The 24635-nt window shown below is 43.7% G+C and overlaps 1 protein-coding gene across 4 annotated transcripts in view; it reads right to left on the reverse strand.

The window, feature by feature from the left end:
• LOC117268669 (myosin-10) overlaps window positions 1-24635 on the reverse strand; it is a 101644-nt gene continuing 77009 nt past the window's right edge. For 2 of the 4 annotated variants that reach the window (XM_033645306.2, XM_033645305.2), the window contains 28 exons: window positions 23651-23765; window positions 21344-21406; window positions 18013-18206; window positions 17355-17476; window positions 17029-17098; window positions 15264-15424; window positions 15066-15174; window positions 14825-14956; window positions 14504-14710; window positions 14223-14360; window positions 13539-13662; window positions 13261-13432; window positions 10844-11056; window positions 10571-10715; window positions 10271-10477; window positions 8604-8708; window positions 8357-8509; window positions 8025-8273; window positions 7293-7505; window positions 6987-7199; window positions 6739-6900; window positions 6524-6652; window positions 5179-5267; window positions 4842-4965; window positions 4480-4688; window positions 4222-4330; window positions 2917-3089; window positions 1-2811 (listed from right to left, as the gene is read on the reverse strand). In XM_033645306.2, the coding sequence (XP_033501197.1) occupies window positions 2658-2811; window positions 2917-3089; window positions 4222-4330; window positions 4480-4688; window positions 4842-4965; window positions 5179-5267; window positions 6524-6652; window positions 6739-6900; window positions 6987-7199; window positions 7293-7505; window positions 8025-8273; window positions 8357-8509; window positions 8604-8708; window positions 10271-10477; window positions 10571-10715; window positions 10844-11056; window positions 13261-13432; window positions 13539-13662; window positions 14223-14360; window positions 14504-14710; window positions 14825-14956; window positions 15066-15174; window positions 15264-15424; window positions 17029-17098; window positions 17355-17476; window positions 18013-18206; window positions 21344-21406; window positions 23651-23765 (4254 nt within the window). In that variant the 3' untranslated portion in view covers window positions 1-2657. The remainder of the gene's footprint in view (window positions 2812-2916; window positions 3090-4221; window positions 4331-4479; window positions 4689-4841; window positions 4966-5178; window positions 5268-6523; window positions 6653-6738; window positions 6901-6986; window positions 7200-7292; window positions 7506-8024; window positions 8274-8356; window positions 8510-8603; window positions 8709-10270; window positions 10478-10570; window positions 10716-10843; window positions 11057-13260; window positions 13433-13538; window positions 13663-14222; window positions 14361-14503; window positions 14711-14824; window positions 14957-15065; window positions 15175-15263; window positions 15425-17028; window positions 17099-17354; window positions 17477-18012; window positions 18207-21343; window positions 21407-23650; window positions 23766-24635) is intronic. The other 2 variants (XM_078161240.1, XM_078161239.1) reach the window with 1 other exon arrangement.

Raw genomic sequence — 24635 nt, forward strand, 5'->3', positions numbered from 1 at the left:
GTGAGTTGGGCTCCATAGACTTTAATGTATCATATAGCTCCTAATAATTCATAAACTGTACATGTCATGATAATGAGCATAGGTACAGTTGATCGATGTGCAATACTGAGCATTTTGAAATATGAATGGAGTTTGCACTGTATACAATAGCAGATATAAATACAGTTGATGTCTATTGGATTGTTTTTAAATCTTAATAACTCAAAAAGTATAAAAGTTATCAATAAGAAAAGTCATAGCACCCATCTACAAAGAATCCCGCACGGTTCGACATATCAATTGTTGTGGTAACATACAAGCTGTAGCAGGACATACAAATCAAAGAAAAATCAGCTTCCCACTATTGTCTCATTACATATGCAAATTTATGAATATTTTATGAAAATACCTTCGGCATGGTTCAATATATGAACAGTATATGTGGCATAAATGGGTTTTGAGTTTTGAGAGAGCGAAAAAAGGCACAGAAGAAGAAGAAGAAGAAGAAGAAGAAGAAGAAAGCAAAAGAGCATGAGTGTGATCGCTGCTTTCAGCACTCACACCAAAAATAATTACAAGTCAGCACTGACCTACTGTCAAACATCATCATGAGAAAACAAAACCGTCAAAAAAGAGCAACGTTTTGTAGCACTGAGGCAACAAGGCAGCTTACAGTCACATTTCTATATTCATATGCAAGCAAACAATCCTAGCATAGGACTGGAAAAATACTATTCAGTTACAGTTTGACTAACATAACTAAACTGATTCATATGATGGACATACTGTATATACTGTAGATTGATGCAAAAATAAAGTTGCTTTCATCCTGATCTGTTCCTTCCCAATATAGCGGCGCTGTTATTTTAGCATCTGGAAGCATTTTAAACAGCTGAATACTGGTCCAACCAAAGACTGTATATAAAGATGGACAACACGTCTTCACTTCCTCCCACGGTGCAAAAATGAAGCCAAAATATCCCGGATACAGCTGCTGCCATCTTGTGCTTGTGACGTCATTTGGAGCTGAAGTCTGTGCAGTAGTGATCTCCGCCGTACCGAGCTCCCGCCGTCCGACCAATCGCGAGCAGCGCCATTAATCACAAGCACAATGATTGGCACACACAGCTTAAACCCCCCCTTTCAATAGTATCAAATAACATGTTCGCATCCCAACTTGTCAAATATCGCCGCTTTGTCTGTGGACTTTTTATATTTAGCTAATGTTAACTTTGCATTCTGGTACCTGTTGCACTGTCCGTGTCTGTAACGACTAACAACCAGTCTGAGCTCCATTTTTGTCTTCAGCAACTGTGTGTTGAACATGTGACATTGATATAAGAAATAAAACCACACGAGTTTCACCAGACATAGTGAAAAAGTATTAAATCAGAGTTTGCAGAGGAGAATGACACGTAGACTGACAGGTCCGTCACTCTGTCTTTCCCCGCCTGGTTTCATTCTCAACCTATATTACAAAATAAACTCAGCAACAAACTTTCCTGCTCACATGAGCTTTTAAATTCCACACCTGTTTCCAGTGCATTTTAAACTCTGTGTTAGTTGTCTGTGTATTATTAAAGGATTTTCAACTACAGTCAGATTGCCGTGGTTATATTTTTGGACTGCCTGCCTACACGGCTTTTACACTGAGTGAGCTGGGCAGTCATTGTTTTTTATCTTTAAGTGACTCTTTGCCTCATCCTGAAGTGCACCTGATATTTTACAGCTAACTACACAGAGCCTTAACCCAGTGCTGCACTCCCTATTTCCCCTCAATGTCCGGGGATTGTTGGGCCCATCCACCTCCCCTCCCGCCCGACATACAGGGACTTTACAGCTCTTTTTATAATGTTGCTGTTGGTGGCGTTACAAGCTGTTGCTGCACGGCAGTGTATCATATCACCATGAAAGGAGCCTTTGTGTGTCAGTATCTGACGCTAAAATCACTCACAAAGCGGCGGCCTTTGATGAGTTGAGAATGATAACGGGCTGCAAATAGCTACTTAAAACCAAAATCAGAAAAACAAAAACTTGAACAAACATCAGCGTGATAAGACCTGCCCAAAATGACAGACACCACATTTGGGGAAAAATTAGTTTGTCCCAACAGGGGGTGGGGGGCTCCACTTTTGGGGAGCTGTCACATTGTCCATCTTTATGATACAGTCGACCGGTCCAGCAGAGGATAATTATCATCACCTCATGAGCTCAATCAGAGGGTTCATGTGTCTGTAATGTGTGCAGGTTTTTTAGTCGACGATGTCTGCACATGTGTATCTGTTTTTGTGCATTATTGAAGTAAAGCACTTCTATCTGTGATGCAGCTCAGCTCCCATTCAGGTTACTGAAGTACTCGACGCATTATGGAAGTTGCTATGGCGTTATGCAGCCCTGCAGCTTGAGGAGGGGTAAGGCAGAGTAGTGCTTCTTTAAAACTTTAAGTGGGGTTGGTAAAGAGAGCGTTGGGGGTCCAACTGCTGGTGTCTGCTAAGGTTTAGGAATATGGGGATTTTGTTGCTGAGATCATGCTGCTTGTGTTTGGAGAGATGAGATCTTTACAGACATGGACCAGAGGGGCAGGAAGAGGGTCCCTATTCAAGCTGGGAGGAAGTATCTGTGTTGGGGCTGAGAGGTGATTCGCTGATGGGGGAGCAAAAGTTAAGGCTTTCCCTCCTCTACTCTGGCTGGGGCGCCGGCGTCTCATTGGCGTTGTTGTCGGTGATCTTGTTTTCCAGCTCGTCGTCGGACAGGAGGTCCAAGGAAGTTCCCTCGACCTGAAGAGGACGTCTGCCTGGGCGAGTGGAGGAGAAGCTGATGGGGCCGCCGCGCCTGCAGGTAAAGGTAAAAAACAAAGGTCAGAGAAGAAAAAGAAAAAATAACTGCTCACGAATTGTGAATGTCAGACAGTGAATGCGTCTGTCTGCTTCACCGTACCTGAGGCGGTTCTTGAGTGTGTGAACCTCGCGGCTCAGGCCCTCGCTGGCCTCGGTGGCGTCATCCAGCTCTCTCTGCAGTTTCCTGCGTGAGGCATTGGCCCTCGTGGCTTCTTCCTCTGCCTCCTCCAGCTGACGCTTCAGCTGCTTCATACGAGAGCTAGCCTTTTCCACCTTCACACACACACACACACACACACACACACACAAGAAATAAATAAATCCTCAAAAAATAAAAAACGTGATCAAAGGACTCTATTTAGGGGCAGCAGGGTCGGAAGGTGACCTGACTGATCTTTCTTAAAACCAAAGTGGGGCTAAACAATTTGTGGGAGACGGGAGGCATCATTTTCATGTCAGCTCCTTGGGGAGAAATCATCAGCGTTTGTATTTATTGATTTGATGATTTTATTTCCCACAGTAGCGAGTGAGGGGAGTCTGCTGCTCACAGACAGACGGGGAGCTGACTAATCAGTGAATATTCTGTTAATGTGTAAAAACACATGATTTGAGCAGCTGTCTGTGCAGATTACGCTTCACTAAACGTGATAGAAATAGACTCAGGCCCTGATCACACAGGACGTGTTTTAGCAGCTGGAGGCGGCTTTTTGTGTTCTTAATGCTTTTTGCTCACAGTTTTTGTGTTGCAACACGCCTTATGTTCCTGTGTTTCAGGCGCCTGGCATTTTTCCCAGAACGCTATGAACTCGAGTTGAAAAAACTTCAACTCAAAGTGGAAAAGCGCCCCACGTCATCTCCACTTTTTTCCCCATTGTCCAATCGGATGATTTGAGAGGCGGGCCTTCTGTGGTGGTCACGACAACAAGTTTAAGTTGGTAAACAATGGAGGAGAAACTGGTGGTAGTGGTTACTGGATACCCAGAGCTATACGGCCTGATGATAGACAGCAGGTTGTCAAACTGCCCCTGAGTCGTCCTAAAATCTGCCTGTAAACGTCCATGATGGAGGAGAAGCTCCTGGACCAACTGGTGGTACTCCCCATGATCCAGCCTCTTTTTTAGGGTCTCATGTACCCACACAGATCTCTGTTTATCTGCTGACAGCCTCTCACCCTCAACCAGAGCTACAGACAGTACCCTCTGCCTCAACATGTCAGGAACTACACACTGATCAACGGTATATTAATTTACACAGGAAGGTTAGTGTAAGGACATGATGGGGTGGTCACCTGGCAACAATATGAAGGCGCAGCAAGCGCTTTTTTTTCACTAGTGGCATTCAGTATCTGCAAAATGTCTCTGTGTGATCGACACAGCAGCGTTAACGACAGCTTCGTCAGACATACTTGTTCTTTAAACTGGTCGGCGTGGCGACGCTCATCCTCCACTTGCATGCAGATTTCTTTCAGCTTCTTCTCGGTCCTTCTCACGGTCTTGTTGGCGGCTGCTCGCTCCCTTCGATTCAGAACAAGTAAAGGTCAAAGAGACAAAGCCAGATTTAGTGTTACAGGTAAAATATGTTTTAGTTCATTTCATATTTCAGCCTGGTTTATGGTTTTTGAACTATCAGTTTTAGTAAAGAGGACAGCGTATTGAGCTCTCACTTGGCCTCCTGCTCCAGCTGTTCCTCCAGCTGTGCTATCTTGGCCTCCAGGGCGGTGATGGAGGCCTTGAACCTGTTCTTCACAGAACCCTCCAGCTCTCCCAGCTTGGCCCGCAGCTCCTTGTTTTGACGCTCCAGTTGCTGCCGAGCGTTTTCGCTCTTCTGTCCCGTGCTGCGCTCTGCACTCAGCTCTGTGGTCAGGGTGTCCACCTGAGGGACAGAGAGAGAGGAGGAGGTGAAGATATGTTGCACAGGCTGATTAAGAATTCTCCCAGAACACCAGAAGCAGTCCATTGAAAATAGGGATAAATAAAGATGATCAGTGACGATGTTCTCTAATCCTGTTCCAATATTACACCGCACCTGCATGGTTGTCTTTCTGAAGCGGTCGTTGAGCAGCTCCATGTTGCCCTGCTCCTCTTCCAGCTCCTCCTCCAGCTGAGCGATGCGAGCCTCCAGCCTCCTCTTCTCATCCATCAGAGCAGACCTGACACACACAGATGAAGAACATCCAAATATAATATCGCAAAATGGAAATAAAATGTTCAGAAAAGCCTGCCTGGAGAGCAAAACAGCTTCGGCTTGAGAAGAATGTGCTCTGATATAATAATCTCCATTCATCTTGTGCCGGTTAAAAAACAATATAAACAAGGAGATGCGTCTGTCCACAGATAACATGGTGAGGGTGAGGATAACTTACTTTCCAGAGGTGCTGTTTGAGATTTCATCTTGCAGCTCATCTCGTTCCTGCTCTGCGTGGCGTCGGCCCCTCTCAGATGCTGCCAGGTCCTGCAGGGAAAGGTCAAAAGTTAAACATAAGAATCATACTTGTGTTCGGCCATGTCGTCTAGCTAGTTTGCTGTCTCTGTCACGTAGCTGTCTGTTAGTCAGTCACGTCACTTAAAAATAAAAGCTCTGTACCTGAAATTCACTGTACTTTAAAAATAAAGTGTTTTTTGTTTGTTTGTTTTTTTGTTTTTTTACAAACTTGATATATTTGCGAGTCACTTGCGGCCCATTCAGAAGGTTGCATTCAGTCCACCAGTTGGGATCCACTCATCTAATAGATACAGTCAGTATTTATGGGAACCCCCACAAAACGTCACATCCATTCACACTAAGGGGGAAAACAAAGCATTTGCTACCATGCTGAAGAGTTGCTGCATGTCAAAAAAAGAGATAAAAATCCAGAGTTAAAGGGTATTTTTTAACCTGGACCCTATTTTCCCATGTTTTTCTGTCTTAAGTGCTTATTGGGAACAACATTTTAAAAAACTGGTCCAATATCGCAGCAGTAGCCGACTGCAAAGAAACACTAGTGGCATGTTTGCACAGTCAATTTATGCCCACTTAAAGTGTTTGTTTTTGCCACGGACAGGCTCAGATTATTATTGTGTCTGACATTATAGAAAGGATCCTTACGGAGACAGACCCTTTTTTAAAGAGTAGGATCCTTTCTGATTAACCAGAAACAGCCCCAAAATCACTATCGTCAGACCCACCAGACTCCATTTAAATAAACAGTAATTTTATCACTGTAAAACACAATTCATTTAATGTTGACAAAAACACATAAAACTCATAAAAGCTGTCTTGGCTTGTCTTTCTACTGTTTTAGCAATCACCAGCTCTGGTATGGTTGAAATAAACCCTTAATTCACCCTTTAAGATGTAAAAATATGCTGGCCTCTATACATGCTTAAATGATTGTTTTTTAAATGGAGTCTGGTGTGTTTGGTAAAGGTGAATTCAGGGCTGTTTCTGGTTTAACAAAAAGAATTTAACGCTTTATCCGAACAGCCACTGGTAAAAAAGTTGTGAGCCTCCAATGAACCTGCAGCTCTCAAGGTTGCAAATCCCTGCTAACGTTAAAGCACATTGTCAGAACAGATGCTAACAGGTGTCTCATATGTGAGTTTAAAAAACACGGTTTCTAAGAATTTACAGGCTTGGGTAAAGGACTATTTTCCCCCTCGCCGACCAGTTGACCTCTACAACAAACATTACAAAATGTCTGCAAATCAGATTGATATTTTGTCCTGTACCTCATGCAGCTGTACAATCTCAGCCTCCAGACTCTTCAGTTTCTTCTCATTTTCCTTGGATATGGCGAAAATATCATCTCTAGAAGCGCGGGCGTCTTCTAACTCTCGCTGGTAGTCCTTCATTTGGGCCTGACGGAAAAAACAAATGGCTGTAGTGCTTAGAATCAGAGTGGTTTGAATGGAGAATATGTGTGATTCAAACATTAAATCTGTACCTGTAACTTGCGCAGCTGTTTGATGGCTTCATCTCGAGCCTTGTTGGCTCCCTCTATGTGACCCTCTATATCCTTCAGATCCATCTCCAGCTTCTTTTTAGCAGCTACAGCCAAACCTCTCTGCTTCCTCTCGTCCTCCAGCTCTGCCTCCATCTCTCGCACCTGAGGGGGAGCCAGTGCAAGTTATTAGTGTGCTGGGATTTAACTGTTAACTGTTGTTGTGTAATGTACAATGTGTGATTCTGCACCTGCTTGACTAACGCTCTCTTCTTCTCATCGTTCTGGTCGTCCCGGCCCTGGAGGTCTCTCTCATACTGGGCTTTCATGGCCTGCATGTTGACCTCCAGACGCAGCTTGGCGTCCTCTGTGGCCTGCAGCTCGTCCTCCAGCTCCTCCAGCTGAGTCTTCATCTCCTCCAGCTGCTGCTCCAGAGTACGCTTGGACTTCTCTAGCTCGTGGACCTGATGGGGAGGAGATAAACAGAAGGCGATCAGTGAGGCTGCTGCTGAACTGTCACAGCAACTCACACATGCTTTATTCATCCTAACACTCACATTCTTGCCCACGTCGTCCTTGGAGCTCATCAGATCTTCCATTTCGGCACGAAGCTGCTTGTTAACCCTCTCCAGCTCCTCTTTGGCCTCCAGCGCCTCGTCCAGAGCTCTGGCCATAGACAGAGCTTTGGTCTCCTTCTCCCTGGCCTCAGCTTCAGCACGGTCACGCTCTTCAGCATAACGGGCTGAGATGCTCTTCTCTTCAGCCAGCATCTGCAGAGCAGGACGACATCAGATTGTGGAGCCGCATTTTATGAAAATTACTTGTGTAATTTGGAAGATGCTAGTTAGCCAGTTAGCACATTAACAACACAACCTGATGCTGAAAGAACAAAGGATATTTACTGTGCACCAGTGAATAATAACACAAAAAGTTAAGAGATGTTTCTGCTACAGAGCTCAATGGCTAAAATAATAATCTTAGCTAATAAGTTTGTTTCAACCTTACGTCCTTTTGACTTAAGCCAATTGTTTACTTTCCTCACTTCAGTTTCTCCCTGCTGCAGTGAGCTTAACTGCAAATCAGAGTGATTTCATTCAACAACGGGCTCTGCCATCTCGGATGCTGATTCAACACACTGAATCAGCCAAAAAGCAGCCGAAAAGGACCAACTTGTACCAACGGTTTGGGACACAACGTGAAGACTAGTGCACCAGGTACCAAACTCACTCCATCCACAGTTGTTTTCCAGAAGAAATATCTTTAAAACCATCTTTAAAGTGCGCCCTCACCTGGTCAAACTTCTTCTGTTTCTTCTCCAGGTTGGAGACAATCTGTCTCTGGTGATCCAGGTCTACAGTCAGATCATCCAGCTCCTGCTGCAGACGGGTCTTTGTCTTCTCCATCTTCTCAAAACCGATGGTCTTCTCTTCCAGACGCTGACTGGCCAGCTCCAGGTCCTTCTGCAGTTTCTTCTTCAACTCCTCCAGTCCCTCTATTGTTCCAACGTCATCCTCCAGCTTCTTCTTGCTCTCGGACAGCTAAAACAAAACAAGCATCATTCAGAATTTAAAAAAGGTGTTCTTTAAACATTGTTTCCTGCACCTGTTATTACACGTTCTACCTGAGCCTGTACAGTCAACATCTGCTTCTCCAGGTTCTTGCGCGCCTCCTCATCTTCCTCCTGCTGCTCCTGCAGAGCGCTCTTCTCCTCCTCCAGCTGGCGTATACGACTGCTGAGGTTCAGCTTCTGACGAGTCTCCTCCTGGAGCAGCTCCTACATGAAAAAGTGTCCAGTTAGAAGTTAGTTTAACAGAAAGGATGCATTAAGAGTGGATGATGAGTCATAATCAAACTTCACTGTACGCCACCTGTGTGTCTTGTAGCTGACTTTCTAATCCAGAGACGTCTTTGGTCGTCTTGATAACCTTCCTCTCTGCATCCTCCAGCAAGGTGGACACATTGTCCAACTCAGTCTGTACGAAGAGGCACCAAGGTGAAAACATGGTTTGTATATGTTTGTATTTGAATAAAAATGAGCTTCACAAACAAAGAATGTAATCATCTATATTGATGTATTTCATTAAGAATGAATTATTATATTATTTAATAGATTATTAGTAAATTATTAAATAATTACAATAACTAACATGAACTTGTACATGAACATGCAATCGTACCAAATTACTAAAATGTTCCCCGACGAATTCCAACAAACAGAATGCTTGCAATGTTGACTGATTCCGTTTTGATAAATGGTCCCATTAAACCACACAACCAGGTAATGTTAGCTGTCTGAGCACTTTAATGGAGAGCTTCACCGCTAATGGATGACTTATAATTTTCTGCAGCTAAACTCAGACAAGACAGAAGTAATTATCTTTGGCCCTGATCACCTAGCAAGGAAATTACAACCCTTTATTAGTCCTCTGGCAGCTATTATAAAATCTGCAGTGAGACATTTAAGCATCTCTTTTGATTCTCAGTTGAACTCTGAACCACGTGTCAATAATCTCATTAAATCCTGTGACTTCCACTTGAGAATTATTATCGAAATCAAATCAGCTTTGTCTTTTTCTGACCTAGAAAAGCTTGTTCATTCTTTTGTATTTCTGCGCCTCAACTACTGCAATGCACTGTTTACATGCCTCAGTAAATCTTTAGTAGCTTGGCTTCAAATGGGGCAGAGCGCTGCAGCTCGTAGTTCAACTGGGACAAATCATAGGTCACATATCAGCCCAATTCTCGCTTCCTTCCACTGGTTGCCAGTTAACTTCAGCATTAATTCTAAGATTCTTTTAATAACTTTTAAAACTCAACATGGTTTAGCACCAATTTATATAGCTGAGCTTCTGACTACCTACCCTCCAAGTCGTGACCTGAGATCCTCAAGCCTACCCTCGCTAGTCGTCCCTAGATCAAGGCTGGTAACTAATGGTGATCAAGTTTTTGCCATCAAGGCCTCAAGGCTCTGGCATTATCTGCCTGAGGAGATTAGGCTGGCTAGCACATCACCCACATCATCATTGCTTAAAACATAGCGCTGCATGGTGGTGCAGTGGTTAGCATTGTCGCCTCACAGCAAGAGGGTTCCTGGTCAGGGAGCTCTTCTGTGTGGAGTTTGCATGTTCTCCCTGTGTCAGCGTGGGTTTCCTCCAGGTGCTCCAGCTTCCTCCCACAGTCCAAAGACATGCAGGTTAATTGGTGACTCTAAATTGTCCGTAGGTGTGAATGTGAGTGTGAATGGATGTCTGTCTCTATGTGTCAGCCCTGTGATAGTCTGACCTGTCCAGGATAGCATATGGTTACCATGGAGAGGAGCATTATGAATCTGGAAGTGTCAAGAATTTTTTATTCATGAGAATATTTTTTTGTCGTTTCAAGTTTCAACCTAAAAACCCAGGAATTACATCACTATTTTGGGGGAATACAAAAACTAATCCAAATAAAAGTGGTTATGAATGTATTCAGGACAAAAACAGAAGTCTCAGTGCAACTAATTCCACTGTGTGTGTGTGTGTGCATCTTCGCCGCTCACCTGTAGTTTGTGTGCACGTTCCAACAGTTCCCCCTTGGCCCTCTCTCCCTCAGTGACCCTGGCCATGAACTCCTGCAGCTGACCCTCCAGCTTCTTCCTCTTGTGTTCAGACTCCGCCTTTGCCTGTTGCAGGCCCTTGACCTCGCAGGCCAGCTCCTTGTTGGCACTCTCCTGGCTCTGCTTGGTCTTCTCCAGGTTGGCCTTGAACTAGACATTAAACATCAGTGTGGTCAGATGATGAAGAGACGTCACTTTCTCTTTGGTAGATTTGGTAGAACAGACTGTGGAAAGGTATGTTACCCTCTTGGCCTGCTCCAGCTGTTCAGACAGCTCCTCCAAGGCGGTGGCATGCCTCTGTCGCATCTCCTGGATCTGAGATTCATGGTTTTTAGTCTCCTCATCGATGGTCTTCTTCAGCTCTGCAACCTCCTGTTCTCGCTTGGTCCTACAGAGGAGTGGAACACAGAGAAGTCTTAACCTTCCAGTTGACTTTATTAGCAACTACTGGCTTAATGTCCAACTGTCTATGGTATTAATGTAAAATAAGGGAGAGTAAAACACAGAGGGCTGTACCGAAGTTCCTGCTGGGCAGCGGTTGTATCAAGGGTGTCCTCAAGTTCAGTCTTAAGGGCCTCAAGCTCTTCACTCAAGTCCCTCTTGAGTTTCTCAGCCTTGTTTCTGGCCACTTTCTCCGACTCGAGGTCCTCCTGCAGCTCAGACAGCTGGGCCTGCAGCTCCCTCACCTGTTTCAGAGCGTTGTTCTTCTGGCCAATCTCGTCCTCGCCCCTGTTCACCACACAGAACGTGCAACAGAATCTCAGATAGAAAGTGGGCACAACATTGTGACTGTGAGGTATGATACTGAAAGATGATATAAAAGGCATTTGCAAAAATAAAACCTGGAAACTCAGTGCAATCATTTCACATGTAAATACCTCATGAATTGTGTTCTACTAATGAATATTTGCATTCCTACAGAGTGGCACATCTGGCCCCGCCCCTCACACATGCATCAGTGATGAATGTCTTCATCTTATTGCAAATTAGAAACAGAGATGGTGAGATAAAAACTGTACAAGACAGCGTTTATGTAACCTAAATGAACAAGAAACATATCTCCTTAATTTCTCAGACAGCAGAACAGTTAACGTCGGAGCTTATCAATATTACAGTCTTTAATAATTCAGCCCCAGGGCCCGTTTAATACTGGATTAATACCCATCCCTACCCCTGAGTCAACTCTTTTATTGTGTCTAGACTCCACTGGGTGGCAGCAGAGACACTGTCTCAGAGCAGTTGATGCTCGGTGATCAGATTCCAACAAACCAAATGTGGGACAAAGAGAGACAAGGACATGTTGCAGATGCTGAGAGGTAATAATTTTTGATATCATGTCTATGTGACTCAAAATAAACCAACAGTCCAGCAGGCAGATGAAAATATTGTCCGTTTCTGCAAACCATGAATACATTACATTTGTACGTGTCACATGTGTTGCATCAACATTTGTCAGTGACATAGTGCATGAGCTGATGCTGTTGGGAGGTGGAGGGGATGGTGGATGGTGTGCCACCTAGGCAAGACGCCTGCCAAGCTGCAAACCACTGTTCAAGACCAGCAAATAACAAAACCCTTTCAGCAGCTTTTTGGCCACCACACGTGGCTGCTTTTTACTGAGACATCACTGTTTCCAGCAGGGATGGTGCCACCAAAAGCCAAAAACATGATCTTTTCCTAACCATTACCAAGTAGTTTTTGTGCCTAATCTTAACCACGTTAACCACAGCATTGTTGAAATGTGTCAACGCATCTGCTACATTGGTAACTATTTGCCTCCAAGAACACTGCGATCATCTGCTGCTGGTTTGCTGGAGGTTCAAGAATGCATCCTTTAGCCCCATTTCCACCAAACATTTTCGGTATAGTACCTGTGGAACCAAAAGTAACCCTTCAGACATCCGTTCATCCGTAGCCATCTTGCAATGTTTACTGACTGATTCCAGACTTCGTCGTCACAGCGCTGTCGTCATCTGTTTAGCTCGCCTCTGGCCCGCCTATATCAGATACACTGATGTGATTGGTGCAGCTCGGCTCCAACGGCATGGGTAATGAGCATCATTACTGATTGCCAGAGTGACTCACTGAGCAAATTCAAATTGTGTTCTCGTGAGAACTGGATTTCCAGGGTAGAAAGAATCCTCTCTGTTTTTGGATTCTTTATTCACCGTGGAGACATGCCTTCCTTTAATGAAACTTGGCTGCGTGTTGAGCCCCGTTTCCGCCAAACACTTTTGGTATGGTGCCTTTGAAACCAACAATAAACCTTCGGGCATGGTACTCACTGCTCCGTCCAGCACTCGCTGTATTTCCCCATCAGCGGTGACAAAGATGTCAAAATCAAAACGTCATCTCAGTATGTGGGACGTGGGACGAGAGATGATAATGCTACGTAGTCTCACTTAAAGTGGAACATTAGATGATGCCTACAGCTGTGTTTTGGTGGATATTCCTATAGGAGCTGCATGCTGCACAGACCACCTATCAGCATGGTCCTACACTTAAAAAAAAACACAAGTTACATGCACACCACTAACAGGGTCGCACATCACAAACACATTCCAGAGCAGTGAGAGTCAGTCAATAAATACAGGGAACAATAACTAAAAGCTTATAGGATGTTTTTTTTTTTTTACAACATGATAAGTTGTACACTCGTCTGTGTTGTCACTGCTATAAAATGTTCGATATAAAACGGCAGGTGTGAATGTATCCTGCACCAGTGTTTACTGTGATGACTGATCTGTACAGCTATGTAGCGCTGATCTCAGACTGACTCACATCACGAAGCAGAAGCTCAAGGACCCAAAACTCTAGCAGACACATTGAGCTCACACACACACACACACACACATGCACACACACACACACAGTTATGTCATACTGAGCTGTGGTGTTTTATTCTCTTCTACGGCGGTCCCAGTATCTCCTACCTCGCCTGCATCATCTGCTGCTCATCTTCCTTCTTGCCCAGCTGAATTTTCAGCTCCTCTGTCTGCGCCTGCAGCTCGGCTATCTGGTCCTGCAAGTCGGACGTCTCCCCGTCCAGCTTCCTCTTAGCCTTCTCCAGCTCCTGACGGGTCTTCTCCTCCTTCTTCAGTCTCTCTGATTTATAAAAGACAGGATGCAATGGTTAAATGAAACACCAAGAAAGGTCTTTTCAATGTAGATGAATTCTAAACTCTACATGTCAATTATTTCGCTTCTTTACCCTCCAGGTCGACCATCATCATCTCCTGCTTGTTCTTGACCTTTCCCAAGTTCTTGGCCTTTTCTTCCTCTTCGGCTAGCATCGAGGTCATCTCATTGATTCTGTCGTCCAACAGCTTCTTTTCCTAAAGGAGAGAGATACAGGCAGGTAAGCGCACAGCTAGCCTCTCAACTCAGCATCAACATCTGTTACTCTCCCGGTGTTACGTTGAATTCGTGAAGACAATTTTGTTTTTCTTTAATGTCTCTACAGTGAACGAAGAATCCAAAACCAGAGGAAATTCTTGATGACTTTAGGTAAAAGGGGCTGACGTTTAACAACAGCAAAACTCAAAATATCTGTTAACAAACTCACACAACTTGTGCAGTAACATCAAAGTCTGGACATACGACTGGATAAATGATACTTGGATTAAAGTGCATGACTTTTACTTCAATTCATTGAGAATTTGAAGAAAGAAACTGTTTTTGGTTTCTTCATTCACCTTGGAAACATACCAGAAAAAGTTTGATTCCTGAGTTCAACGTAACACAGGGTAAATAACTGACATACAAACAGATATTTTGGGAGGGTGATGTCTTTCTTTAATGATCTGCAACATTTGGCTCTGTCTTATTAAGCTGTGCAGTAAATGAGAAGACGTTCATCGAGACTGTGAGACCCTCAGAGCCTCGTCTTTCTCACCTTGAGGAACTTGGAGTTCTGGTCTTCTAGTAGCAAAATGTCCTCTTCAAATTTCTTCATTTTGGCCTCAGCCGTAACTTTCTCCAGCTGCAGCTTCTGTCTGGCAGCCTCCTCCTCATCCAACTGTTCCTCCAGATCCTACACACACCAGAGTTTGATCATAGCAGCAAACATTTTTTTGTATTTAAGTAATTTGAAATAGTACTACTTTGAAATACATTTCCAAGAGTGAAGAATATTGTTTTTCAGTAAACAGTGTTTAGTACATCCCGAGGACACACCTGGATATGGGACTGCATTTTCTTCTTCTCGTTCTGCATGCCCTGGGTCCTCTCTTCTTCCTCCTCCAGCCGGGACTCCAGGTCATGAAGGATCTCCTCCAGCTCTTGCTTTTTGGAGGCCAGGCGAGCTCTCATCTCCTCAGCCTCTGCGAACAGCTCTGTCTCCGCCTGCAGCTGCTCTGCCAGGATGTTCTTCTCCTCTGTTAACTACACAGAGATAACATTATAACCTTCAACTGTGCATCCTAAAAAAAGAATCCATTATGATATGTTATTATCTGGTACCAAGGCTGCAGAGTTATCGCTGCGTTTGTATCTAACCTGCTGGTATTTCCTCTCCATCTCCACCAGCTCTCCCTCCACCTTGGTCTGCTTCTCCTTCACCTTGACCAGCTCCTCATCTTTAGCCTGCATCTCCTCCTCCTGCCGGGTCACCTGCAGCAGAGGCTTCACCTGCAGCCAGAGATGAGATTTCAGAGATTACTGGGAGATTAGTGACCTCTAGAGGCAAAAGCACCAAGGTACACACACTCCACACATGTACATGCACACAAGCACACACCTTGGTGAAGAGTCTCCACCACTGCCAGTGACGCAGCTTCAGGTAGGCTGCGCAGTTCCTCTGGAGAACCTTCAGAGCGCTGAGCTGCTGCTGCTTCTTAGCAAAGGCCCTGGAGCATTAGAGAGGAAGACAACAATGACGGAGTGAGACAAAAGTTATACAGAAATGACTCTACTGCCGCAGAAGAGAAGCCCTTACTTGCGTGCCAGATATCCCCGACACACGGCCTGGAAGTAAATGATGATGTCAGTGATCTTCAGGTCCCTCTCTTCCTCCAGGTGGGCCAGGACTCCAGCCCTGAAGAAGATCTTACTCTGGCCGATACGGAACAGGTTGCCGTCCAGCTCCAGGGCTTTAATCTATCAAAGATAGAGAGACATTGAGGGGAAAGGAAAAGGCTGCTGGGGCTAACTGAAGGAGAAACTGCTTGGTGTAATTCAAGGTGATAATTCGCAAAAAAATCCTTTTAATTTCTTGCTTCTTAATTCTTTATTTAGAACGTTGTCTCAAATGAATAACATTTTAAGATAAGCCTTTATTGTTCCTTTGAGGGGAAATTGATCATGTGCTTTTATTGAAAACGACAAATTTCTTACTCATAACTGTCCTCTGCATCACACGGTTGGATCGACTTTGATACTGCTGAAGCTTCCGAACTACTACTCTTCTGTCATTTAAAATTCCTAACCAAAGTACAAGTTCTAGCACCTACTTAACTTTACATATCCCTCATGTACGCACTTATGGCAAGCCATTTTAACATTTAATCGCTAGACTGGAGATTACACCGGTTTTAAGGTGTACCGTGATAAAGAAGTTGACGGTTATCATACCATTACATTTGCTTGTCCACGATAATAAAAAGCAACTGCACAGAGAATCTGCCCTTTATTTTAGTTATTTTCAACAATTTACAACATTAACAAAATGGTTTCAAGTTTCAGTTATAGTAATAAAAAGTTATTATTGTTGTCGTTATTGATTTTGCAATGAGGAAGACCCCCGCCAGGACGAACTTCTGCATCAAGTGGGGACAGGGCAGACTGCATGACCTGGACTTTGCGGAAGACCTGGCTCTGATTAGTCATACCCACGTTGCACTCCAGGAGATGACCAGCAATCTCCAAAAGCACAGAGCAAAGGTTGGTCTACGGATCAGCCACGAGAAGACCAAGGCCATGATTGTTGGACAGGATCAACACCACCCATCACTCACTCTAGGCAAGTATGACATCAAGTATGTCGAGAACCTCACGTTTCTTGGCAGCAACTTCTTGAGTACAGGAGATGTGGAGAAAGACGTACAAACGAGAATCGGCAAAGCTGCAGGAGTGTCCCAAAGGCTCCGCAACATATGGTCGTGCAGAGCTAGCACTACAGCCATCAAGCTACGCCTGTGGTCATTCCAACAGCAACCCATGCCTACGAGACGTGGATGAGGACTGCCAGCATTACCAACATGTTGGATATCTTCCACCGACGATGCCTCAGAACCATCTTGAGGATCTCATGGTGAGACCACATCACCAATGATGAGGTGATGAGAAGGGCAGGGGTGGCGCTACTGTCTGACATGGTCTCTGACAGGAGAAGAGGAATGGCTGGACACGTACTCCGACTGCCAAGATAGAGACCGGCGAGTGTGGCAACGGACTGGGTGCCTGAGGGTGGCAAGAGGAAGAGAGGGAGACCAAAGAAGGCGTGGAGACAGACATTTAAGGAAGACCTAAGCGAGATGGGTGTCAGCTGGCACGGTGCAAGGAGGGTCGCCAGCGACGGAGCAAGTGGAAGGGACTCGTCGCCCAATGTTCCAATAGGAACGGGAGGAACTAAGTAATAAAATAATAATGTAATAAAAATAATAATAAAAAGTTTGGTCAACCAAAAAATAACCCTTGATGTGATGTCTGAGGCAGCGGTCAAGATCATTTCATTTGTCCTGAGTTGAAAAAGAAGTCCTTACCATCCTCTCACAGGCCTGTTTGCCATCCATGAAGCCTTTGGGAATGGCGTTCGGAGTGAGGATCTCATACCTGGACACAGAGCAGAGAGAATATCATAGATACCACATCCATCATCTTTGTTTTGTTAACCTGGTGAAAAAAGATACTGGTATATACAAGACATACATCATGTTAGACAAAGTAGAAAGGGGGGGAGATTTAATACTCTTTAAAACATGTTTATACACCATCTCTGTAATATTTAATTAATAACAAAGTGTATCTACTTATGGCAATAATCTTCTTCTATTTGCGTTTCATATCTAAGTTGACATTATGACAGTACCTCTGTCTGAACTCCTGGAAGACGATGCGGTTGGGGAAGCCCTGTCTGCAGATACGAATCCCCTCCAGCACACCGTTACACCTCAGCTGGTCCAGAACCAGGTGGGGGTCCAGTTTACCAGCCTGGGGGTGGAGGAAGAAGAGGAGGGAGATGAAGAAGAGCAACATTTTAATGTATGGGTAAAGGTTCTGGATAAATAAATTTCACTTGAACGTTAATAGGCTGTATATTTGTTTGTGTTTAAGTGACAAACGCTGCATTACGTCTGTAGGATATAAACAGTCAAAGGACAAAGTACACAACTCTATTACTTGAGTCAAAGTGTAGATACTCCTGGTCAAATATTGCTCCAATACAAGTGACAGTTGCTGACTAAAATTATTACTTGAGACAAAGAACTGGAGTATTTTTTGGTTTAGTTCAATCGAATTGAAGCTTGTTTGCTCCGAGTGCGGTTCGTTTGGGCAGGTATAAACACAGCAGTCACATTCGGCTGTGCACCAAAACAACCGGACCGAGACCTTCTTGAAGAGGTGGTGATAGTGATGAAGAGTGAACTAGAAACTGTATTTGAAACCAAATCTCTGGCCTCACCAGGTCTTTATTTAGCGCAGCGGTTCTTAATCCAGCAGGTGCTGAGGTTCACTGTGACACTCACCCTTTTCTCGTGGTTTGGGATAATGCAGCGGACAAAGTTGGGATTGGTGTTCCTCAGTGTGGCCATCAGCTTCGATAACTGCTCCTTGTACAGCTGACCCACGGTGCGGAACATGCCCTTCTTGGTCTTGTAGGCGGCACCAAACGCCGTCTCGTTCATGCCCGCAACCTGGTCCAGACCCACGATTCTGTCGACTGGTGATGAAAAATGAGACGAAGAGAGAGGGAAGGAGATGTAGTAAATATGAAGAGAACATCAAAACAAAGTGCTGTGCTGTTTACATGAATGTAGAAAAGAGAAAAGCCAATGACTTTGAAGAATTTGATTTAAATCCAATGTGGACATTCATCAGGAAGTGTTGCCAATAACGGTTGAAATATTCAACTGAGCAGGTTTTGCTCTTTTCTAATTTGTGGTAAAGCATGAAGACAGACGATGGTGTCACACCAGCTGTGACCAGAGACCAGCAGCTGGTTTGATTTTATAGGCAACATAAGATAACACACAGAGGTTTCTCTCAGCCAGAAGTGGCGCACCGAGAAATGTTTCACACGGGTGGCCACTGAAAATGTTGGCGTGAGACACCAAAACCAAAACCATAACTGAATTTCAGGAATTCTGTTACAGTGTTTAAGTGTATGTTTAAGGCTGGCTGAGAGCTATGTCAATATGAGAGTTAAGGAATTACCTACTGATATATTTTGGTTTCTTATTTCACAGGTAATGTTACTTATTATCTGATGTTCATAGTTAACATTTTGAGTTTGACAACAATCCTGCTTTAATCTGACATGTATCTGTGTAAACATGTAAAAGGCAATTAATTGTTCTTCAAATAGGCTGGTTATCATTTTCAGTAACACTTCATAAGGCAGCCTGCGTTTTAGAGTGTACCTCCCGCCCATTTTCTCGGGAGTTAGCGTATAACTCCCGAGAACTTACATGTACTTCCTCGGGAGTTAGAGCATAATTCCTCCCGGTCACTTACCACATACATTCCCAGGAGTTAGAGTATAACGACGGGTTCACTTGGCGCATGGGAAGTATATGCCAAGTGACCACGTAATTATACTCTAACTCCTGGGAAAGTATGTACCGGAGTACTGGAGAACGCTGTGGAGGTGTGACATTTTTTCCGCTGAGACACTTTGGTTGCGTCTGGTTGTTATGATTCAGAATGTCCGCGGACGTAAACATGTTGGCACAAGGTTGAAGACTTGTTCTGGATGAGGGGAAGGCTGAAGCATGCAGGAAGAGAGGACGGACCTGCCGGTCTGTGTGGGTTCATGAGAGGAAACATAACATATATACAGTATATTAACGGATTTCTCTGCTGTTGTTGTTGTTCAGTACTTGTACATGTGAGATGTGACGATTTGTCTTTGAGGTATTTTTCCTCCTACACAGCTGTGATTGAACAGCTGAAGGGACAAGCACAGGGTTTTTATCCAAAGCTGAAAATTTTTTGACTCTCAGTGCCCAGAAAATAATGCCCAACCAGACTGTAAAGAATTAAAAAAATATGCTGGCCTCAGAAAAAAAAGCTCTCGCGGTCACGGCCCCTGATGTCAACCTCCAATTATTTTTGCCAGGGAGGAATTAATGGTGGGGGGATGGGGCACCAAATGTATCAGGATGGCCATGGCCCCTCTTGGGTTTGATTTTGTCAATCAAAAAATATTTCAAAGCAGGATCTAACTGATTTGACGGAGTCCACCAAGCAGAAGTAAAGTATTTAAAACAGCGGTTCCCAACTGGTCCAGCCACGAGGTCCAGATATCTCCTATGTAATTTGTTCAAGGTCCAAACAGTTAAATGTATTCAGTATCATATTTGCATTTGGCCACTGAGTCACTGAGTTAGTCTGTGTGTCTGTCATGTAACTGTCCGTTAGCCACTCACTCTACTGCAGGGATTGGCACTTCAAAGTAAAATCAAAGTGTGTTTTTTGCAAACTTGGCCTGTTAGCGAGTCACTTGTGGTCCAATCAGAATGGACCTGGGACCCACTTTTGGACCTGGGACCCACCAGTTGGGAACCGATGATTTAAAACAGCCAGGATACAAAAACGAACTTTTGAATATGAACTACACCTGCCAACCGTATCACCGTGCATGCAGAAGAAATTGTGCATCTACTCTTTGACGAGAGGCTCATGACAGAATGTGATGTAAACATTAGTGGCGCCCTCCTTGGCCGAGCTGTTACGTTAGCTAGCTCAGTGGTGCTAGGTGAGCTAGCAGTAGATGCACGCTTCCTTCTGCACGTCTCACGCTCAGTAGAAAGAAAATAGCTCCTACGTGAAACTGCTCACAACAATATTTGTGGATTATCATGAGTAACTGGGTCATGATTTCTGCAGAGAGACATTGATGTTGAGTTTTTCAAATGTATTTATTGGCACTTTGAGCACCACAAGCTGAGTGCCATCTAGTTTCATTATTAGGAGAGAAGGCAGACATCTCTACAGCTGATATCTCCAACACTACTACACCAAAACCATCTAGACTGATAAGAGGGAAAATATGATTTTTTTTATTTGGGGGTTAACTGTCCCTTTAAACCTACTGCTACATGGCAGTAAAGCAGCACTGCGTAGCTTAGTTCCCTCGCCTTTTAATAAAAAATACTGACTTTGGATCAGATGTCGGGCGTGCAGGTTCCTCAGATGTTCCATCTTTTCAGTACTTATAAATGCCAGAATAAAGTAAGCAAGAACTTAAATCAATTCTGGATCCACTTTCTCTTCGTCCTCAAAACTAATTTGGAAACTTTAGTCTCTCTCCATCTGATGTTCACGCTGACGCACACACTCTGGGTTACGCCTGCTGAATGCAAAAATTCTTCATTGTATAGTCACTAGGATAATTTTTAATCCAACTATCAGTGATAATCAGAGTGTATTTGCCCTTTTTAGTTGTGGTGACACCTCCTCTATGCATGGTGTCCCATCATCCGGTTTTCCTTATTTTATCCCTTTTAGTCCACAAAAATGTACTATTGTCCAAAAATTGCTTCAAAATCCATCTGATCGAGCAAATCTAAAATTTCCTGTCTCCAAGTTGCAGCCTTTTGTTTATTTTTTGCATGATTACAGAAAGAAATAATCACTCAAGCAATAGTTGTTGGAATATTTAGAGTGGCAGTGAGCCACCAGCACTCATGGAAGAATGAAATGTTTCAGTATCAAAGGTTTTTGGAGCCATGCAAAGCCAGAGGGGAGTTTATCGAGGGGTGCACAGTGCAGCCAGGACAGGACAGGGAACCAGTGATCCCTCCGGTGCAGAGGATGAGGAGAAGCCAGTGGTACACAAAGGTTACTATCATTCACCTGGAGCTTCATGGAGCCCAGACACATTGTCATAGAAAGAGGCTCTCTGAAACGTCTGAATGTCTACAGCAACAGAGACACGGACAGAGAGAAGACAGAGGAGTGTGAGAGAGAAAAAAGTGGGCATGCTAACTCACACACCCATCATCCACACACCCACAAACACACACACATTCATAAGCATTAATTAGCTGTTAAGAGGACTGGAGTAAATGTCAGTGTGTGCACTGTAATACCACAGTACATGCATATTATCAAAGCCTTGTTATTATTCAAAGCCAGTGCTGGGTTGTCTTAGCTGCACATTAATCAGGAGAAAGATTAGTCCAGAAAGTGTTATATAACCATCCTGCTCTCCATCCGACCTGTCTGTGATTCCATGAAAAACAAATTGAAATTATCATTATAAAAATCATGGCTCCCATCTAATTAAATCAATCAACAGTTTACTCCTCGCTGGGGGAGAAAATACAGGATTAGCAATAAAGCTGTCACTCAGCGGTGAAGGAAGAAAGTCCTCGCTGTGGTTTACCTCGCTTACACTTCCCACACCAGAGAAACATGACGCTGCACTGCTGAATGAAACTCAAGACAGGAAGTGCGAGCAAAGAGACAGTGTAGTTACCCTCGTCATTAAATACGACAGTCAGTTGTTTCTAATGTGCTTTTATTGGCGGCTCTGGAAGGCTGCTTTAAAACACAGCTGTACTTTGAGCGAAATGCTAACACCAGCGTGCTAACATACCCAAATGCTAACATGTTTCGCAGGTATAATGTTTACCATGTTCACTGTCTTAAGACTGATCTATGGTCGGGCGCTTGACAATTTTGATAAGTGTTGCTTGGTAGAAATGTATCAGTCGGACGTTGCTTTTTAATTTATGTATCAGCAAAAGGTTTTAAGTCGTCTCCATGGTAACCAGAGACCCCTTGCATTTCTTTGCAGTATGAGGCCCAGATCACGCAGAAAGTGTTTTGCAGGTTGCAGTTTTTGGTTGAGGGTGAGAGGCTGTCAGCAGATAAACAGAGATCTGTGTGGGTACATGAGACCCTAAAAAAGAGGCTGGATCATGGGGAGTACCACCAGTTGGTCCAGGAGCTTCTTCTCCATCATGGACGTTTACAGGCAGATTTTAGGATGACACAGGGGCAGTTTGACAACCTGCTGTCTATCATCAGGCCGTATAGCTCTGGGTATCCAGCAACCACTACCACCAGTTTCTCCTCCATTGTTTACCAACTGTCGTGACCACCACAGAAGGCCCGCCTCTCAAATAATCTGATTGCATTATGGGAATAAAGATGACGTATAAAGAGATGACGTGGGGCGCTTTGCTGCTCCAAGTTGTAGATTTTTCAACTCCAGGAGTTCAAAAACGGCAGGTGCCTAGAGCACAGGAAGGTGAGGCGTGTCTCAATGCAAAAACAGCGAGCAAAAGCTTCATTCTCACTGAAAAAGCAATCACAAAAAGCTGCCTTCTGCTGCTTCTGTGTGATCAGGGCCTGAGTCTATTGCTATCATGTTTAGTGAACCGTAATCTGCACAGACAGCTTTTTAAATCATGTATTTTTAACGTATTAACCAAATATTCGTTGATTGATCAGCTCCCGGTCTGTCTGTGAGCGGCAGATTGCCCTCACTTGCTACTGTGGGAAATAAAATCAATGAATCAATACATACTAATGCTGTCCTATGGAGCTGACATGAAAATTATCTTGGTTCAGTAAATGTCTGCTGTCAGTCAGCCTGGTGAAGCCAGTTCGACTAACCTCTGTCCTCTCAGCTCTGCAGGAGCTGAGAGGACAGAGGTTTCTGTCGAGAAACACTCATCAAAAGTGTTGAGCCCCCTACTGTAAATCAGACTTTAGTTTAATGTGTTACAAAGCTAACAACTGTCAATTAGCATTAAACACAAAGTACAGCTGAGGCTGATGGAGCGTCATTAGTTTTGCTGGTATTTGGTCATAAATCTAAATATTGTACAAATGAGCATTTTGACCTGATGATGAAAACTAAACACCAAAATTGTCATATTGAAGGGAACATGAACATCTGCACCAAATTTGATGACAATCTGCTGCTAGCTAAAGCCCCAGAAGAGAGTGCTGTAAATGCTTTTCTTTTTGTGTCTCATCTGCTCAATTAACAGTAAGTATGGTGTCTAACATCCTCCTGGACTTAAAAGGATAAAAACAGGTTTATTCAGAAGTCATACAGCAGATTAAATTGTACATCACCAATATGTTTTTGAACAGTTAAAAGCTCAGTGAGCTCCTACACAGAAAATAAACTACTAAGAGACTCACCATCTTTCCAGAGCTCAGCCACAAACTTGTCAGTTGACTGGTGCAGCAGCGTCGCCACGTTGTCATTTAGGGGATCCATGTTCTTCATGAGCCATTCATCAGCTTTATAGTCCACCTGAAGAAACAGTGATATATCAGTGTTAGTTTAGTGGTTGGACAACAAAATGGTCTACTGTGTTTCCATCAAAAATCTCAAACACTGACAGACTGAGCATTAAGAAATCCTACAGTATAGTTTATCCTGACAAATGATGAAAATATTTTTAAGACGGTGACCTGCATTTTAACAGGCTACCATGTAATGTAATGTATAAACCAACAATGACTATGCACAAGGTTTGGTATCCCAACAGCAAAAAGGAAAATGGACTTTGGCATCCAATCATTTTTTAATGTCTTCCATACCACGGGCATGCCGGCGACATACCAACCTTATCATGCTAGCTTGTAGAGAAGGCAGCTAAGTAATGCTATTTTCGTATTTTGTATTTGAATATTTCTACATGCTAGGGTCCATAAACATATTTGTAATTGCATAAATTGGGTCTGACTGGAAAGCTGAGACTCTTGTGGATTCAATTAGCCAAATTTTATGCGTGATGATGTTTGTCCTAATAGCAGCCATTTCACTATAGAAGTCATTGTGTAAAATGACCTATTGTGGCTCCTAGGATAATCACAACCTCATGAAACTTTACAGCCACAAGCTAGAGACCTCTGGCATTCAGAGGATGTTTGGGTTTCTTAGCTGTATTGACAATAAGGAGGTTTCTCAGCAGTTTCCAGAACAGCAGTGCTCGTCATCCAAGCGCTGAAAAAAAAGCAAATCTTACAGAAATTTCCAAAAGTTTTGATAGCAAATCACAGTATGGATTCTTCTAAGGTGTTACTCAAGGTCTTGGTGTCTTTATGTGGTATGGAGGGATTTTTGACCTTTTTTTTTTTAAAATCAATTCTCAAGTGGGAAAAACCAACCCCAAAATTG

This window comes from Epinephelus lanceolatus, chromosome 18, assembly GCF_041903045.1.
Source record: "Epinephelus lanceolatus isolate andai-2023 chromosome 18, ASM4190304v1, whole genome shotgun sequence".
Classification (NCBI taxonomy): domain Eukaryota; kingdom Metazoa; phylum Chordata; class Actinopteri; order Perciformes; family Serranidae; genus Epinephelus; species Epinephelus lanceolatus.